Here is a 19,426-nt window from a genome sequence, read left to right as displayed (position 1 = left end):
TCTCCCACTATCTCCCATATCTACACAAGCACACTCAGGAAAGTTATGGCAGGTCAACTGAAGGTGGGATGTCAAGGCATGAAAGTTAAAGACCATTAAAACCCCAGGCAGATGCCCCTATTCAGGAGTAAAGTGGACTTAGCTGGCTGTAAATTAATCCTCCTCCTCCTCCTGCCTGTCATCCATCCAGCCATGTATTTCTAGAATGCCAGTCACCATAAGGGCTAGGTGCCCTTCCCAAGATACCCTAGCAAGGATGTGCATCCTCTTTACAGCTTGCCGAGTCACTTCCCGAAAACCAGCAGAGTTCAATTTGCAACAGGGCCATGGTGGCCCATGCTCTAGTTACTGTCAGGCCACCAGGGCTGGAAATTTACTCAAAGCCAGAAGCTGTCGTTGGAGGGTCTAGAAATGGAACCCTCTGGGGAACCCAGTCTTCACAAAGATGCTGTGGGAATTTTAATCCTTACGGGGATGTGGGCTGAAATCTTTTGTGTTTGGTGAAGATAGGGTGAATTTGCACCAGTGTGAATTCCACTGGGTCCCATGCTGTTTTAGAGCAGAATTAGGCCCATCCCAAGGATTCTGCTAACAACGGTGATAGTACTTACCATGCAATGGTTTACATTCATATTGGCTCATTTTCAAACTCAGACGCAGGATGCCACATTCGCATCTGTTGCTGTTTCTGGGGAGCTGGTTGACTGTGTTAAATTGTCACTGTAAAGATATTTTCTTGAGGCAAAAGCTTAGTGCAAAAAAGTCTAGCTCTGTGGGATATGGCACTTTCCACTTTCTGCACAAATCTTCATGAATCACAATGTCCTTGAGGGTAGACGTGTACATGATCTTCCAGAGGCCACACGGAAAGCTGGCATGACAATTAGGGGTTGGGGGTTCCTGGTTTCACCTCTCATGCTCAAAGCACTTTACCACTCTGCCAGTGCCTCCTTTACACCTTATGCACCAGACTCTGATCCCATTTACACAGGTGTATCCATTGTAACTCCACAGGGATAACAGGAATCAGAATCTGTCTGTCTATATACACAGAAGACACAATTCCTCAGGAATCTCCACTTACATCTGTGATTGGAGACCCATCTCCAAGCAGCAAGCAGTGGAGGGAGCGGGGAAAGGGAGCATTTTAATAACCTGATTGGTGATTTTTTTGAGAGAATTGTTTCAACAAATGTGATGGGGTTTGTTAATGTGGTTTAAAGTGAAATGCACTCCTGTTAGTCCTAAGGAGGGAAGCTGGTGGTTTCCCCCATACCAAGGTGGTCTATAGGCAGAGGAAACACAATGGTTTTTTATCCCCCTGCTGCTGGTGCAGGTTACATTGCTGAAACGGATGCTTTTCTTTCCTTTAAATCTGACTATGCTTTAGGCTTTTGTTCCTCTCATAAAAGCAGCCTTTTGATCACACCGAGGAGTTCTTTGTTTGGCAGGGGCATTGCCAGAGTTCAGAGTGGGGGGCGGAAGGCCTGGGGGGGGAATCCAGTCTAAGATTTACTAGCGACAGTTCCAGGGGAAAAGTGTGAGTGCAGTGTTAGCCAGCAGAAGTCTGCTCTAGTGTCAGATTGCTGGAGGTCTCTCCTTCAGTCTGTTAACTCACTTAGAATAATTGATTAGCTGATGGCTTCTTAAAATCTCCCCCTGCTGTCATGGTACCTGTAGGTGATTCTTACTCAGGTCAAAGCTTGATAGTAGAGGAGACAGTTGCTACTGAAATTTTAGTTGCATGATACTCTGAAAGCACAAGGATTATTGTAAACCTTTTCATTATAGTAAATTAGAACTAATGAATCATATTAATTGTGTGAAGCTTTTAAAAACCTGCAAATCAGAAATCCTATTTATGCTGCAGATAATTGTAGGGTGCAAAGGCCAGGACTGCAAGAGCTCAATTCAGTCATTCAAGGGAATGCTTTCATTAATTATTTCATTCAGTCATTCATTCCTACGATCATACAGGGTTAATAGTAATGTATTGTGAGCAGCACAGTGTGTGAGCTGTTCTAAAGCCATTCAAGCTGCAAGCTGAAAGGAGTATTCTGCTTCGGAAAAGGAACGCACTAAGCAGACGAGAAGGCTGCATTTGTCTCGGCCCGTCGTCTCATTTTTAAAAAATACCATTAAACCAAAAACCCTGCTAAAAATCTGCCTTTCACCCAGGGGTCACCTGGGAGAATGCTTAGCAGACGTTTGGAGTGAGCATCAGCGGGGAGGCCTCTTCTCCCCTCATTAAATCATGTGTCCAAGCCTGTATGTGAATGAGCGCTCAGTTCCTGGCCACCTGCTAAGCTCAGTAAGGGAAAGGACCTGCCTAGACTCAGTAAAACACAGGGGTAGGAATCCGTTAGCTTTCCGAAAGGAATCCTCTCCCATTTGTTGATGTTGGCAGCACCGCTGCTGGCTGGAATGTGTAGCTGTCTGGACATTATTGCATTATGCAGGCAATCCATGTAATTTTAGAATTACAAAAAATATACAGTCCCCGCTTCCTCCCGTTTGTGTTTGTGTAAAGGGGACGGGGAAAGAATGTGTAAAGGTGAAAATGGGAAGGCGTGGTGTCAAAGCAACTCAGGGGCTTTTTTCTTTGGTAAAAGCAAACAATTTGTGGGCTTTTGCCCAAGTTAAACGCAGTCTGTGTCATGACTAAAGAGACCCGAGGCTCATAAATGCAGATCCTAGGCATCCATACAAAGGGCTAGATAGTCATATATGATCCGGTAAGTGCTGGGGGATGGACGGATGGATGGAAGAAGGATGGAGAGACAGGAAGGTTGCAGAGGAGGCTTAACGCCTGCCTTCACAGAAAATTTCAAGACCACAGCTCCATCCCACATGCTAATTTTTCCCACTATCACATAGCTTTCATTGCTGGCAGGGCAGGGAGTTGGAAAGAGCATTCTTCTGTGTAGTCAGAGACTGTATTTCCCTTCTTTTAGAGGGAGATCAGTACAGAACCATTCAAGGACTGGCCCCATCTAAAAGTGCAACAAGCTGTTCTAGGAAGACCCCCTGTGCTCTCTTTGCTGCTGGGGCGAGAATTGTATTAATTCCTAAAACTGGCTGTTTGACATGATGGGTTTATTTCTATTTAAGGGACAGGAGAAATAGAGTACTTTTCCTGTTACCATAAAAGGAGACTCGGTGCAATTCTCTGCTCTTTCACACCAATTGTACCCTGGTGTAATTCCACTGAGTACAGTTAAGCAATACCAGCTTAAACCCCACGTAACAGAGTAGAGAATCTAGCCTATGTGCTCTAGGCATCCCTTGACATGTGTCTCCGTCTAGACACATTGTCATTAGATGCCCTTCCCTCTCCTAATCTCTCCCTTGCTCCCTCTCTGTCCTGCTTGGTTCAGAGTATCTGATTTCTCTTGTGAAATGCTCTGGCCTTTGGCTGAGTTTGAAACTTTCTTTCTGCAGAGTGGGAACATGTTATCCGGGCATGGCAAAATCCATTTGGGCTCCCCCATGTCTCACTCGTTGTGTGGCAAATCTGGACTACTCCACCACATGGAAATGGATTAGCTTTACCCTAGCTTCGTACTGCTGACTGTGCTGTGCTCACCCGCTGCTGACAGTGCCTATCTATTGTTTTGTCACTGCTAGGAAACCAGCCAGTGCCAGGCAGAGATTCTGAGGTCCTGGAAGCTAGCAGGGAGATGCACTGTCATCACTGTCTGCCGGTTCCAAGCTTCCTCATATCATAAAGTCGTTAGAGTAGAGGAAGTGAGTCACTTATAGATCTGGTTGTGAAATGCTTTCCCTTTCAGGGCAAGAAATATATGTGGTTCTGACATGACGTGGTTGAACGATTTATTTAGAATAATACTTGTTATGAATTTAGCTCTTTTTGGGGTTAGCAAATAATCCACAGCCGGATCCTGATTCCAGCTAACACATTAATTACCCCTGGTTTCTCACTCTGTAACAGTCAGCATAGTGTAGTGAGCTGTTCACTTTGACTATTCACTATACGTGTTGTGCGACTTGTCACCGAAGTCACTTGGTGATGTTTCTGCTTTCTGACTGGACAACTGAAACTTTCTGACTAAGAGAAGAGCCAGTGATGATAATCATCTGTGCTAAAATACGTGCCCTTTTTCTCCAGTACTGGGCAGTTGCTGAATACTCACAAACAACAGATAAGACTCCACAACTCTCAGTAACCTGAACTGGGCTTTTTGTCCATGGATTGGAGTGGCTTCTTACTGTTGGCCAGGTTTGGCTGTGACAAGCCACCCAGTCAGTTCTAGGCAGGAGTGGTCCAGCTGACCTGTCGCTGTGATAAGTTCTCCAGCGACTCTGACTGGCTGGTAGCATTAAATGAAATGCAGTTTCAGTTAACATAGATTTCATCAGGTGAGAAACAAGGTGTCCTCATCTGAACCTACTGGAAAAGGACTCCAGGAATGCTGCAGTTACTCAGTTTAGTTCACACAGTTGTCTGTGAAATGGCTGGGAACTAACCGCAGAGAGACCTACTGAAGATAGTCAGCAAACATGGACTAGCAAAGAGACACTGATTTTCTTCATGTAGCCTGGCACACACAGAGACTGAGGAACCCAAAATGTTAGTATTCCAATAGCCTCCTCGAAGAGTGTGAGTTTGGACTAGGAAAACCCTGCTTGGCTTGCATTTGAGCTGAGCTACACTGACATCCAGTGGCTGTTCCCTATAGATATCGTCAAGCACAGCTTATGCTTCCTGCCGACTTGTTTGACTTGTTCCATAGCAACGTGGAGCAGAGATTTACCAAGCACAGCACCAAACTTGGAAGCACAGTGGCACCAAGTCACAGATTTAGGTACCAGAGGTATTCACAAGCCTCCCAATGGTCGCCGAGTTTAATTTTTTGCAATGAAAGTTCCCTAGGCTCTGTTTCTGGCTCTGCTGCATCACTTTGAGCATCCAGACGCCTAAGCTCCAGAGAGATGCATGAGCCAGAGGCAGACAGGTGCTCCTGTGGGACCCAATCTGGTAGAGGTGCTCAGAGCATGCCTAGCCTCACAAAGACAGGGTTGGTGGGGAGAAGAGGATACTCATCTGGGATGTGGGAGACCCCTGGTTGAATGCCCGATGAGGAAAATGAATTTGAAGAAGGATCTGCCATCACTCTCATAGCCACTGGACTATGGGATACACTGGTGTGGTTCAGATAGAGCAAAAGCAGGCTTAAGAAGGGCTCTGTAGCCTGCTGGTTAGAACACTCACCCAGCATCCAGTCCCTGGGCTCAGATAACTCTTTGTTTATTCAAAGTGGAACAGCTTCAATAGAAGAGATTGAGGTTGACGCACATGTGAATATGCCTGTTCAATCCCTTTTCCCCCTAACAACTGGGCTAACGGTTATGAGGAAGGCGGTTGTTTTCCCTCCACCCCCCAGATTCTTGTAAGAAATTCCTTAGAGATCACCTGACTCTGGGTAAGGGCTCGCGGCGTCTCTCTCAAGCCCAGGTTTAGGCACCAAACTCCCTATGAAGGGCAGGGCTTAGGATACACCCTTCCCATTGGCTGTTTTAGGCAGCTCCCTGCCTAGCATACTGGCTTTGGTGGATCCCATTTTTAGGCACCCGTCTCCCTCCATTCGTTGTATAGGAAACCTGAGCACCTAACTTAGGCTTTGTGATTCCCATGACTCCATGGCAGTGAGAACTGGTGCTTTATACAGCACATCTCACACACTAGGTGTTGTTACTGTCTGCATTTTATTTGTATTGGCAGCCGCATCTAGGTTTCAGCTAAAAATCCGAGCCTGATTCTGCAAGCCTTTTTACAGAGATGCAGAAATGGCCCCTGCCAGACAGAGCTCACGCTCTAAGTTATGACTAGAACTGGTCCAAAAAGGGGGAGGGGGAAATTCACGGAATTTGTTTTCAATTTTTTCCCTGGCGGTTGATTAGTTGGTAATTTTGATGATCGAAACATTGACAGAATTTCAAAAAAACCCATCACCTGGCTCTATTTCTCACCATATGCCACAATTGGAAGAGACAAACAAACGGGAGAGAGGAGAAGAGGGAGATAACAGTAAAACCAAGCATTTGGTAGAGATCTTAGCTTTCCGCCTGCCTAGCCACTGCCAGCTTGGTAGTGCTTTGTAGGCATCATGGCAGAGAAAAGTCTTAAAGAGGGACTTAAAGGAAGATAAAGTCATGGCTTTGTGGATCTTATCAGGGAGCTTTTCCCATTCATAATGGGAGGAATGGCAGAATGTGTGGAGGTGTCTGAGGGAGTAGCAGACAGTGATGGCTGATGGATCAGTGTTATGCCAAAATAAAAGGTCATTGAGCTGTGAAGGGCCTTAAAGATCAATTGTTGTGTTTGAGGAGGGAGGGAATGGGGAGGGCCAGCAGAAGGATGCAAACGGTGGAGGCTGGTCAAAGCAATAAGCCAGTAAGGTGATCTTAGCATGAACTACAGGGGCTGAGACTGCAGACATCAAGGCCAGAGAGGAAGAGGTTGCAGGCATCAGACACAAGGTGATAGGGGTCTGGACAGCAACAATGTCCTTTTTTGTCTAATCCACTCAGAGCTCCTTTGAGCACTCAGGATTTAACACAGAAGTTGATCATTTCAATATTTTGTGTATAGTTTGCATGCTTGATGAATTTTTTTCCTGTTTTGTTTTTTTCCAGGAACCAGTGAAGACCTATTCCAAGATTCCGAAGGGAGGGAGGGATCTGAGCCAATTGAGGAGCACCAGTTTTCAGACTTAGAGGAATCTGATGATGACGATGACAATGACAATGAAGATGATGAAGATGAGGAGGAAGAGGAGAGCCAAGATGAGCCACCTTTAAAGTTTTCAGAAACGAAACAAACCTCCATTCCAATGCACTCTTTGGGCAGCTCTCCATCTGCTCAAGAGGATCGCATCGGGGCAGCATTGTCTTTGACACAAGATATTGCCTCTGGCAGCCAGCAAGTAGGCAGGAGTTACCAGACCACCTCCTCGGGGCTGGAAACAAAATGGTCAGCAGACAGTAGCGAAGTTGCTGTTTGCCACAGCTTCTTAAGTCTCCGTAGGCCAGCTTTGACCTCCAGTGAACACTTAGCTTCTGCCGAAAGGGAATCTGTCACAAAGCAACCAATGTTCTTAGCTATGGACCTCTCAGCCTCAAAAGACACCTCCCCAAGAAAGAAGTGGTCTCCAGGCAAGGACTCTGGTGGTGGCGGCAGCAGCAGCAGCAGGCCAATGCTAGCTAGAAAGCACTTGTTAACCAAAAATGAAACTTCACCTAAACGTTTCTCACCAACCGGAGAAATGTCTTCACTAAGGTGCTTGTCTCCAGGGAGAGGGATGTCGCCATGTCAGCGCATGTCCCCAAGAAGGGATGCATCTCCGCTGAGATGTGTGTCGCCAAGACTTGAGCTGTCACCCAGCAGGCACCCGTCCCCAAGAAGAGAGTTATCCCCAAGAACATATCTCCCACCAGAGAGAGGAGTCTCCCCTGTGAGGCATTTGTCGCCAAGCAGAGAAATGTCATCAGTCAGATACTTATCTCTGAAGCAAACGTTGCCTCCAGGCTGTGCAGAGTCACTCTCTAGATATCCATCCCCAGGGAAAGAGGACTTGCCTTGGAGTAGCAAATCAACAGCAGATGACCAAGTTCAAAGCTCATTAAAAGTCCAGCATGAAATATTAGCTTCAATGCCTCTACCTCACAGGTTCCTTGGCAAAAGTGCGGACCTATATGAGTCCAAATTGGTAAGCTCCAACTCTTCTTCTGTGTTCATATTTTCTATTCATCTTCGTAAATACTTTGATTTTCGTTAATTGATATTGCCTAGTGAAAGATGTCAGGTTGAGTGATATCTTCTACTAATCCACAAGATGGGTGCTACACGAGCAGTAATTGCATGTTTTCCACCCCCATCACGTTTCCTGAGACCGAGTGTGGAGGAACAACTTCTAATGCGTGGGAGCATAGCTCACTATCTATGCCTCATTGAGTTCTTGGCCTTTTTGCGGAAAGAGCCGACAAGAAGGGGGAGAATTTAGCCATGGTTCTGGTTCTGTGGTAGGCACACCTGTTCTATAGGAATTTGTTTGAGACCCACTAACTCATTTTTCAGAGGCCATGAACAACCATGAGATTGTAACTATGGTCAGTTGCTACTGACCTGAACCAGATTTGAAGCAGTAAAGATGAAAGGCCTTGTCACCCGTCACTAATCCCTTGAGCCATCTGGGCTTCCAGCACGCGCCCTTAGGTTAACTATTGAGAAACATTTAATTGGGCTTCTCATTTCACTTGCTTTCTCAAACCAGCTACATTTTTCCCCATTGGGTCCAAAAAAACTATTCAATCTGCCTCTGCTGGACACATCCCATCCTACATGTAAAGGAAGTTAGTGTGTTCCTCCTATACATATAGATGAATTAGACTTCAGGTCACGTGGTTTGTAGAGAAATCTCCCACCTCCACGGTGACGGCCACATCTCTCCACAGAAAGCCTGTATGTGCATGACTCTCCTCTAAGGGCTTGTCTACACGGTGTGTTAGTCCGAACTGCAGAGATGTACATTCTAGTGCGCAATAGCGTGTTGTACACTACCTGGCCATGTAGACTCTGCTGGCTCAGACTAAAAGTTCCCTTGTTTGCATTAATGTCGCTCCTGTTTCAAACAGAGTGATGTTAATGCACGAACAAGCCCTTGTGTGAACAAGCCCTAAGTGATAATGGTGTAAATCAGGAGTAACCCCACTGAAGTCAGTCAGTGCAGTTACATTGCCGTGAAACTGGTGTGAGAGGAGAATCAAGCCTGTAGAGAGAGTGTTCTGGCGACAGAGAGGTCTTATAGAACTTCTGCCTAATAACTCTCATGGCAGGCAATGATCCTGAGATTCCTCATAGAAACCATATAGCCCAGTGTGTGGTTTTCCCCTCTCAGTGACATGGCACTGGCTTCCCTCTGTGTTTGTTTGATTTATTCTTTCCCTTTATAACGTCAGACACTATCAATTGGTTTAGGCCCAGACTTTCACCTACCTTACAGCTCTTTCAGTCAGCTGTGAAATAGTTTCCTGCGATGGATCCTCATGCTGCAGATAGCAGACACAATTATTATATACATTACACCCCTCCTCCCCCAGATATGACACTGGATTCTAAAGATCTCTGTCACTCTGTTTGCAATTTCACTATGACACAGAAATACAATATGGCAGAGGTATCTCTCCCGCCAGCAGCTTAGGTAAACTAACAAGCCTGATTCCTAGATTGTACTGACATAACTGATGGTGTCATCATTTATGCTTTTGGCAAGCAAGGAAGTACATAATCCAGTCCTTTGAAGTCTGGTTATAATCAGAAAAGTGACCCCTTCTGAGTCCATTTATCTGCTCTTTGAGCATCCTCAAGTCTCCTCTGCTCATTATACTGACACAGAGAAGTTTTCATTCCCCCCAGATTTACAGGACCAGAGCAACTATGAGAGATTGAGCTGGACCCTATTCTGCTTCACGCGGCATCACTGAGATTATCATCTGGGTTTTTATTGCAGAATCTTTATTCCTGATGTTGATGCAGGAGGCAGAAAAGATCAAGGCTGGGTTTTCCAACCCTAGGTGGAGTTTGCAGGAACAGCAGTTAGAAAAATAGGTTCTTGACTTATAAAGTAATGGCCTTTGATCTGGAGTCACTGAGAGAGAGTAAACAGAGAGCTCTATTGTGTCATTTCTCCCAGTATTATGATTATAATATTTTTATTAGAGTCCAACCTAGAGGCCCTAGAAACCATCAGTGTCCAGTGTGTTAGGTTCTGAACAGCCATACACAAAGACGGGGCCTGTGTCCTGAAAGGCTTCCATTAAGCTGACCTGCTGTTTGCTGGGCAGGCAGAAGCTGGGATTGCTGCCTAATGTCATTCAAAGAGGTTGCCCTATATGTAGGTCTTCAAATATGGAGAGCGGATGCGAAGGAAAATGGAGCAAAAGGAGGCCCTTCCACTGAAATCCTTTTGCAGCACAAACTGGGCCAAGATACTGAAGCAACTGGTTTAGAATTTCCTTGTCTGCCGGTGTCTGATATAGATACTCTCGCTTTGGTATGTTCCTTTTTAGGGATAAACCAAGTGAGAGCAGATGCTGTAGGGCTGGGGCAGCCATAGGCCTGAGGGAACAGATGCCACCACAGGGCTGAGCATTTCTTCACTGCCTACAACTAGCACCGTGTGCTGCTTCCTGCACCGTCTGGATTTTTGGATGGTTATGGTCTGCGTGCCGCAGAAAGACTCCTTTACCAGGCAGAGCTGTTAAATACGGAAGCAATACAACCGTATCAGTGAAATACGTTAACCCAGCCTGTAGGGTCACAATGCAAAGCACAGTGTAGCATGGCCCGATTTCAGAGTGCCTTTGTTAGGAATACATTGTCCCCCTGGAGGTCGGTGACCTCATTGGTGAGCTGCCCCTCTTAGCTCGCCTACAGACTGAGATCCCAGCTGTGACTGTGACACTTACAGATAATGGGAAACGAAGGGTCGGTGAGTGCTCTAACCTTTAGGAAGGAAGGGAGTCATCTGAGAATGATAGGAGGTGATATAAAAACCATTTTAGATCAGCCATGGCAGGATTAGATCAGCCGGTTTAAACAGAGAGAAGTTCTCCCCAGTGCAGAGGTCCTATACACCACTTAAACCCTTAAAGTAGGGCTTAATTTAAGCATATGTGGTGCGTAAAAGCACTTCTCCTCTCATTGGCTTTTGCACAGATCACCTCCCCCATCTATTTGTGTTCTTCTCGGGTGTGCCTACACAGCAAATTAAAACCCATGGTGGCCTGTGCCGGCCGACTTGGGTTCACGGGGGCTGCAGGGCTGTTTCGATGCTGTGTAGGCTTTCAAGCTCAGGCTAGAGCCCAGGCTCTAGCCCTGCGAGCCCGAGTTGGGCTTCTCTTTGTTGGGTAGACAGAATTATAGAATCGTAGGACTGGAAGGGACCTCTAGAAGTCTTCTACTTCAGTTCCCTGCACTCAAGGCAAGACTGAGTATTATCTAGACCATCAAATCTCCAATGATGGAGATTCCACAACCTCCCTAGGCAATTTGTTCCAGGGCTGAACTACCCCGACAGTTAGGAAGTTTTTCCTAATGTCCAACCTAAACCACCCTTGCTGCAATTTAAGCCCATTGTTTCTTGTCCTGTCCTCAGAGATTAATGAGAACAATTTTTCTCCCTCCTCCTTGAAACAACCTTTTATGTACTTGAAAACTGTTATCATGTCCTCCCTCAGTCTTCTCTTCTCCAGACTAAACAAACCCCGTTTTTTTCAATCTTCCCTCATAGGTCATGTTCTCTAAACCGTTAATCATTTTTGTTGCTCTTCTCTGAACTTTCTCCAATTTGTTCACATATTTCCTGAAATGTGGTGTCCAGAACTGGACACAATACTCCAGAGTAGAGCAGAAGAATTACTTCTCATGTCTTGCTTATTTCTTGTATCTGCTTTCATAAACAAACTAGGAAAATATAAAATATAATAATCCTGTGTGACTCTGGCAATAGCTTACATGGAAAAGGGATATTAGGAAAATGTTTGGATTTTTAACAGCCTGGAGTATGGTAAATGTTTTGTCCATTTCCACTGACTGCTTTTCCTATCAGTTTGTTTCCCCCCAATCTCTTCTCATAGAACCAGCATCATAGGACCAGCTGGTTCTCTACAGACCGTAATGGAGAATTTACTGTTGGGCACAGGCTCCCAAGCTCTGTGTTGAGCCCAGTTTTAAGCATCATCTATTGGGTGTTCCACTGCTTCCTTCTGGGGGTCCTGTTTGGTGGTTAGTTGTAGTAAACCCCTAATTAATCCATTTCTATTTAGCCCACGAATCTGGACAGGACGTGGGTTCGAAAATTATGTGAAACACAGAGACGGAATGATGAAAAGGCAGAAGATAACATGAGAGGGTCTTTAACCATTGATTATTAGGGAAATGCAAATTAGTTTCTATAAAACCAGGACTGACACCGTCCATCACTCAGGATGTAAAGTCCATCCAAAACTGCTTTGTACTTAGAAACTGTTAGGGTTTAATGGTTCTTTTTCAAAATGTCACTCTACTGTTCTTCACAGTGCCAGGCAAAAGCAGAAGAACTAGAATACAGAAAGAATAGTCTTTCTTGTGGGGTTTTGGATCTGTTTCAATCCAGACAGTCCAGGCAAACTCATGGGGGACTTCGGGAAAGATTCTGACATAGAGATGGGCCTGAATCAAAACCCTAGATCTGTACCCCCGCCTCAGACTTTGTGGATGTTTGGGTCCAGGACCAAATTTCATGGCTCAGGCCTCTCTCTATTCTGAACAGAACCTGCATATCTTCTGAGGTTTGCGCATCTCTTTGCATTACAATAGAATGTTGTTAAACCCGATCAGGTGTTGCTCATACTGTGCACTGATGATCCTAGGAGCTATAACCCGCACTGACTCAGCTATTTTTTTTCCTCTGTCAAATGCAGAAGATAGAACCTAGAAGCCCAGCATGTTCACCTGGCATCACACAGCCTGTCTGCTCCAGTCCCTTGCAAGCGCCCCATGAAGTACACGTCCATGCTCCGAGCCGAGGGGAAGAGAATATCTTCAGCCATCTCCCGTTGCATTCACAGCAGCTAACGCGGACTCCATATCCTATGATTCCAATTGGGGGCATCCAGATGGTCCAGGCAAGGCCAAGTACCCATCCCAGTTTGGTGCCCAGTTCAGTTGTGTCCCTGCAAGCAGGATATTTTGCACCGGGTGGCAATGGCAGCAGCAGCTTTACAGAATTCAGCCAGGCTGTGGAAAGAGGTAAGGAACCACAGGTCCCACAAGAATCTTCCTCCGTGTCCCCAGTTGCAAAGGTTTCTAAATACACACTGTCCCCACAGCTTAAAGGCAGTGGCTACTTAGAAGAGAAAATGAGGACTAGTGAGCATCAGCAAAAGACAGAACAGGAGGAATACAGGGTAAAAAAGTACACTGAGCCCAGCCACTTAGAGAAAGAAGGCTGCTCAGCTCCCACAGACTGTCCGAGCACAAATTATGAGCACTCTCCAAAGCCTTCGACAAGCGGGGAAGAACCCTTGAAAAAAACGGGCAAGAAGCAATGTGGCAGCTCAAGCACTTACTTTGAATCATCCTGCACTTTCATCTCAGATTTTCCCGCACAGACGTTGGACAGAAGCAGCAGCACTGGCTGCTTGTCGGAGCCCTCATTGAGCCATTCACACTCCCACCAGTTCTCCATTAGGAGAAGGAACCTCTCGGGAGAGCCAAGTCACCACGGAGGAACGCATAGGAAAAGCAGCCCACACTTAGAGCGCACAGGTTTTAGTCAAACTCAGAGACAGGTGGATGAGAATACAGGAAGTACTTAAGCCTTCATTCATCTGTTCTACCTTTAGGCTTCCTATGTAAATCAACAGACATTTTCAACACTATTTCCTTTAGTATAATCATCGCTATAAGAAGCACTCTAGTGTATGACCAAACCCATGGAAGATTCCTGGTTTTCTTTGTCCCAGTCTGGTATTATCTCCACATGTATGCAGTTACTTGTGCCTTTTTCTATACCTTTCGTTGCTTGAAATGTACAAAAATGTTTGAGGCTGTGAATATTTTTTTAGAGTTTTTTGGAAAGGGGTTTGTTAGACTTTGTCTTTTTTGCCATTTAGGTGTGTGTTCGTATCTGCACAAGAGATGCAGAAAGGAAAAAGTTAAGCATTTTAAGGGGAGGAAGATGCACTGAAAAAAAAACAAAAAACCTTTTTTAATATTGATTAAATGATTTAAAAAAACAAACAAACCCTTTCTCCTGTGTACAGAAGTTTATGATTCGTATTTATTACCTGCTTTATTTAACTCTTGGCAAAGTGCTTGTTTTTTTTCTTGCATCACTCTGGTTGCCTATCTTTGTGCTTTAAACAGTTGTCACTGCTTTACATTTGAAAATGTGTTTACCCTGAATTGTAAATGTAACTAGCACTTATTTTAGAATGGGAGGCCAAAAAGAAAAAAAAACGTCACTCCAAAAAGAAAAAAAAAGAACCCACCTCCCTTATGAAGAACCCATAAAAGCACTTTTTAAAGAAGCGACAGAAGGGTTCTTCAAAGATTTAACTGCAAGAAAATAGGAATGTATCGAATGTAGAACCAGTTCGGGGAATGATGTTTAATGGTTTTTAAAGGAGCCATTCTTCTGCGTGCTTTAATAGTGACATTCCACGGCTGGCTGCTCTTAAAACGCACAGTATGATAGTGGTGCCCCTTGCACTGGTACAATGAGAGTCATGCCTGTGTCACCCTGAACCCCCATTTTCTGGGATTCAGAAGCCCTCTGTCACCATTCTCTCCTGGGTTAAAAATGAAAATAAAATCTCAGCCTTGCAAACAATTTCTGTCCATATTTTTATTTCTATTTTTACAAACCCTGCCTTCCCAAATAATTCCAATGAGGCCCTTTTTAAGAAAAAAAGTTATAGGGAAGCAATCAATAGCTCATGTGCTCTTTTTATTTGCACACCTATGGCTTTGTAACCCATAACTGGCTCCAGGTCTTACTTTATTTTATTTGCTTATTTAAATGAAATGTTGCAAACACCGGGCCCACGTTGTTTAGAGAGGCCTTTTCGGTATTTCGTATACAGAGGTTATGACGGCTGAGTGGATAATGTATGAAAATTGGCCAATTATGCATGTGTAGTAACTATTCCCATAGCATATTTTTAAATATGACCATCCCTAGCAGAGCGATGGCCTCTACTGCCAGTAGATATGATACCAAATACGGAGAGACGCAATGGAGCCATTCTGCTCCAGCGTGTTGACATACTTTTTCAAATACAAATATTCAGTACACATTTTCCCTAATAGACAGCAGGTTCTTTACTGCTTCACAGGGTTTTCTGGTCTATGGAATCTCTACAAACACTTCTTTGTAACAAAGCTAAAAAACAAACAGAAAGAGAGAAATATTTAACCAATGGGCCAGTTCTTTCTTTGAGAGCTGTTCCAGTTTATCGGGTACATCACCCACAACTAATGATAATAATAATAATAATAATAATTAATAATAAATTAAATGTAATCCTGAATGAGGACATATTACCTTGCCAGACTGATGAGCTATGAACTGTTCCCGACTGATGGGAGAATAATATGGGGTGTTTTTAATAAACTTCTGTGAGGTTTTTTCTTTTGGCGTAAAGGGAATTAAGTTCAAAAGAAGATACCAGGGAAATAACATTAAGATTGTAACACCGACTAAACCAGTGTCCAGAATTCAGAGTTCACTGGACTAGCACTTTTACCTAGTTTTCCTTTTTCCCGACTGCTGCACAGCATAACTCTGACTCCCCAGTCCTGCAGTCGGATCCAGGAAGATCTCACTGCAGGATTGGGGCCCTTGGGTCCAATTCAGCAAACCACCTGTGTTCAGGAAAACATGCTTATGTCCCATTCATTTTAATGGGACTTAAGCACATGGGATGAATAGGGACGGACTGCTGAATCAGGGCCCGTCTGTGAGCCTCATGCAGGCCCAAGCATAATTTTTTCGGGCCCAGTACAAACTTGGGCCCCCTCCCACACACATAATGGGAGTTGCAGCCTGGGCCGGGCCCCCCAGGGCCTCCAGGCCCTGGTAAAGTGCACCCTTCCCCCCACCTATGTGGGGGCCCTGGCCTCATGTGAACCCATCCCTTCCCTCCATAATGGGTACAGCTTTGAATTTCCTGGCTGTTGCTGGTTCTCTATTCTCTGTTGCTGCATGAGGCTTTTCTTTCCCCTTGTCACATTCTTAACATTGTTTCAAGGTTGCTTATGTATTTGATTGTTTTTTAATAATTGAAATTGTACATAAAGAGAAATAATGCAGTGGTTGTACACTTAGCATCTGGTTACATTGAGTGCATATGACGTTAACATTGGGCTAGATCAAATTTGCTTGGCTTTATTTTTTAACCATTTTTTTAACCTTTGATCTGTCAGCACATCAGAAAGAAGTTGGGGTTTTTTCCCTGTCACTTCTGAGGGTAAATCACAAATCCCCCAGTATCTTAGCATGTTGTTTTTCTTCTTTTAGTTCTTCAAAAGCTCAGGATGCATTGAATTCTCTGCCTGTGTTGCTGTGTGTGTGTGTGTGTGTCGCCAAAAGGGGCGGGGATAGGCATGGCAAATGCAGTGTTAAGGTGTGCCCATCTCCTGCTCAGGTATGGGCCCATTCACATAACATGCCAGTCGTGCAGGAATACTCTGTGTGTGTGCGTGCGTGCGTGCGTGCGTGCAAATGTGTGCACGCAAGGACCATTGCGAAATCTGGGAAAGTACAGGCCGAAATTCACAGAATTCAGGGGATAAGCCTGGCCGGGATTCCCATTGTGGAAAATCTGCAGAGCAGTCTCTCATCGTTTTCAGGGGGAAACTAGACGGGTGGAACTCTGCCTCATGCTCTCTCTACTGGGAGTAGCAGGTGCCTGTGGCAGGCCAGGATTAGCCACATAGGAAAAGAAAAACAACATTGATACTCATGAGCAAAATGCTCATGTTATTTAGTTTGGCTCCAAAACGCCAAGGGAAACAATGCCCCCCACAATGCATCATGGCCTCTTGGTTTGTGCATAGGCTTGGAGGACAGGAATACACTCGAATCCCAGCTCTGCTGTTAAATCACAGTGTGGCCTTGAGCAAATCACTCAACTCCTCTGGATCATATTCTGACAGGGTCTAAATTGGTGCAACTCCATCGATTTAAGTGGAGTTGCACCTGTTTATATCAGGGCTTCGGGTCCAATCCTGCAAACATTTATTGCCGAGCATTGCACTCTTTGCCTTCTGCACTCATTGCTTTAGTCACAGGAGTAAGTGCTACACTTGTGGGTACGTGTTTGCAGGCTTGCACTCTTCATATGGCTCTTTGTGTCTATTCCTCCATCTGTGAACAAGGGAGAATAAATCCTGATTTACCTTCCAAAGGTTTGGAGGGGCTGAATTCGTTAATATGTGCACCAGCACTTTGTATCAGATGCTACAGAAGGTATGAATAATACAAATAGCAATTAAAAAACAGGTGAAAAAAATAACCATTTTTTTCAAGTCCCAGAATCTCCTTTCTGGCAGAGGTTTCCAGCTGTGGTCCAGGAAGCACAAGTGGTCTGTGGAGTACTGGATGTTGACCTACAGACAGCTAGCTTTTCATGTGGATCCGGCTATCCTTTCATCTAGCTGCTAAATCTAGCTGTTCATCTAATGTTCCTTTTCCATGTAAGCCATTGCTTCATGTGCTACTTAGTGGCAAATGTGTCCGTGAGAGAATCTCTCAATTCAGATGTGCCCCACCTTATGAAATAATTTGACTCCCTGCTCTCGATGGACTCAATCATGCAACGTGTCGAGCATCTGCCTTGATCCAATAAAGCAAAGCATTTAAGCATGGTTTAATTTTAAGCATGTGCAAAGTCACAGTTACTTTAATGTTTTTAAAGCACATATTTAACGTCTTTCCTGATCAGGGCTAGAGCGCTCAGCACCTTTCAGGCTTGAGCCCGATCTGTGTCTGCTCCCAGAAACAACCTGCAGCCTTCCGGCAGCTCACTCTCAGCCCTAGTTATTTACTGGTGGTCAGTTTATTGCTAGATACCCAAGAAGTACAACAGGAAACTGTTAACCTAGTGATGAAGCAGTTCTGGCTTTATTGCTCACGATTGGGGACTATGTTTCCTTGTTCTTACAGGGCAACATTGTCAAACATAGACTCCTAAATCCATAGTTAGACACCTGATAAAATTGATCTGCTATTCAGAGAGGCTGAGCGCTCACAAATCCTGCAGATGCTCAGCAGCTCTAGCGATCAGACCACCTTTCCTGAGGTGCCTAAGTCTGGGTTTGGGGGAGATTGTCAAAGACACAAATAGCAGGTAGGCCTCGTACCACCCACTAAAAGTTAATGGGTGGAAAGGCCCAGATCCTCAAAGGTATCTCAGCATCTAAGAGCCCTACTTGCCTTTCAAAGACTTCTGCAAAAGAACCAGATTTTAGGCTTCAAGCCTTGATGATTTGATCAGACATTTGTATTTAATTTCCTTCAATCCCTTCTTGAAAAGCAGGGGGGGGGGGGGGATCAGTTTTAATTAATCCTCTTGGTCCCTTCTCATTTGTTTTCCCATTAAATCCTCAAAAATAGCATCTAAAGGAACAATATACATTGACATTCAAAACGGATGAATTATAACTGTTTTTTACTCATGTTCAATTTGATCTAGCCCTTTTAATTGTTCTTGCGCCATTCTTTTCCATTTCCTGACTTAGTTTCATCACGTGTTTCTTCTTTTTTTTAAACTTTCCATCTATTGCACAGTATTGACAAAAAAAAACCATATTGTAAATTATTTACACACACACACACACACAAAATCAGACCTGATGGCATAAAACCAATTTGTTTTCATTACTGAAATATGATGGCACTTAAGATCACTTTAGTAAATGTAATGTAAAAAATAATAATAATGTATACGCAAATTTAATATACATGGTCTCATGTAAGATACATATTTGCCTTTTTTTCTAAAAGATGTATGTATTCTGTAAGTGGAATAGTCTGTAGAAAGTTTCTATATGTTCTTAAAAAATGGCAATACATTCCAAAAAAGGTACTGTAAATATGTACAGTGTACAATGTAATTTGGTAGTTTGCCTGTAATTTTATTTTAACTCCAGTTTCTACATTTGCATCTTGCAATGTCTGTATGGTTATATCAGTGCAAAAAAAGAAAAAAAAATGCAGGTAAAAAGCACAGAGTCTGATGTAAAAAAACAAGAAGAAAAAAAAAACGAAAAAAAAATCTCAGTATTTGATGTTTGTGACCCTTCTTGTAAATGACATCTGTACTGTGAATGAGAAGTTTTTACAAGTATAATATTGCCTTTACTACAACTCAGACTGTCTGCTCAGTCTGAGCATATTTTTAAAAAAATAGCATGTTGGAATAAATTTTAAAGTCCCAACATATCCCTATTTACATGACTGGCAGTTTCTTAATTTTTTTTATTTTTATTTTATTCAGTCATAGACTTGGGTTCTCGCATCATTGAGCCAAATTCTGGCTAAAGTAGGGTAAGTGCCATGTATTGACACACACACAGGCCAAACAGAGTGTGTCTGACAAAAAACCGAACAGCAGCTAGCACCCTGCAGTAGAGCAACTTCGCAGTCTTATTTTTCAGTATTTCCCATTCAAAACGTAGGGAATGCTGCAGAAAAGTGAAAATTCTGCAGCATGGTAAATGCTAGGGGTGAAATCCAGACACCGTTGACGTTAATGACAAAATTCAATGGAGCCAGCATTGCACCCTACGTATTTCAGTGGCACAGTCGATTGAACAGGATAAATTCTGCATGAACATGCATTGGCTTTGATATTGCAA

The 19,426-nt window shown here is 44.0% G+C and overlaps 1 protein-coding gene across 5 annotated transcripts in view; it reads left to right on the top strand.

The window, feature by feature from the left end:
• The window catches only part of HIVEP3 (HIVEP zinc finger 3), a 362,964-nt gene extending 343,954 nt beyond the window's left edge, over positions 1-19,010 (top strand). For all 5 annotated transcript variants that reach the window (XM_067530818.1, XM_067530819.1, XM_067530814.1 and 2 more), the window contains 2 exons: positions 6,658-7,730; positions 12,484-19,010. In XM_067530818.1, coding sequence (XP_067386919.1) covers positions 6,658-7,730; positions 12,484-13,380 — 1,970 coding nt within the window. In that variant the 3' untranslated portion in view covers positions 13,381-19,010. The remainder of the gene's footprint in view (positions 1-6,657; positions 7,731-12,483) is intronic.
• The last annotated feature ends 416 nt before the right edge of the window (positions 19,011-19,426 follow it).

The sequence above is a fragment of the Emydura macquarii genome, unplaced genomic scaffold (genome assembly GCF_026122565.2).
Source record: "Emydura macquarii macquarii isolate MOO-44397 ecotype Brisbane River unplaced genomic scaffold, CSIRO-AGI_Emac_v2 contig_3113, whole genome shotgun sequence".
NCBI lineage: Eukaryota > Metazoa > Chordata > Testudines > Chelidae > Emydura > Emydura macquarii.
Note: the sequence above shows the minus strand (reverse complement) of the source record. Positions and strands in the feature narration are given on the sequence as shown.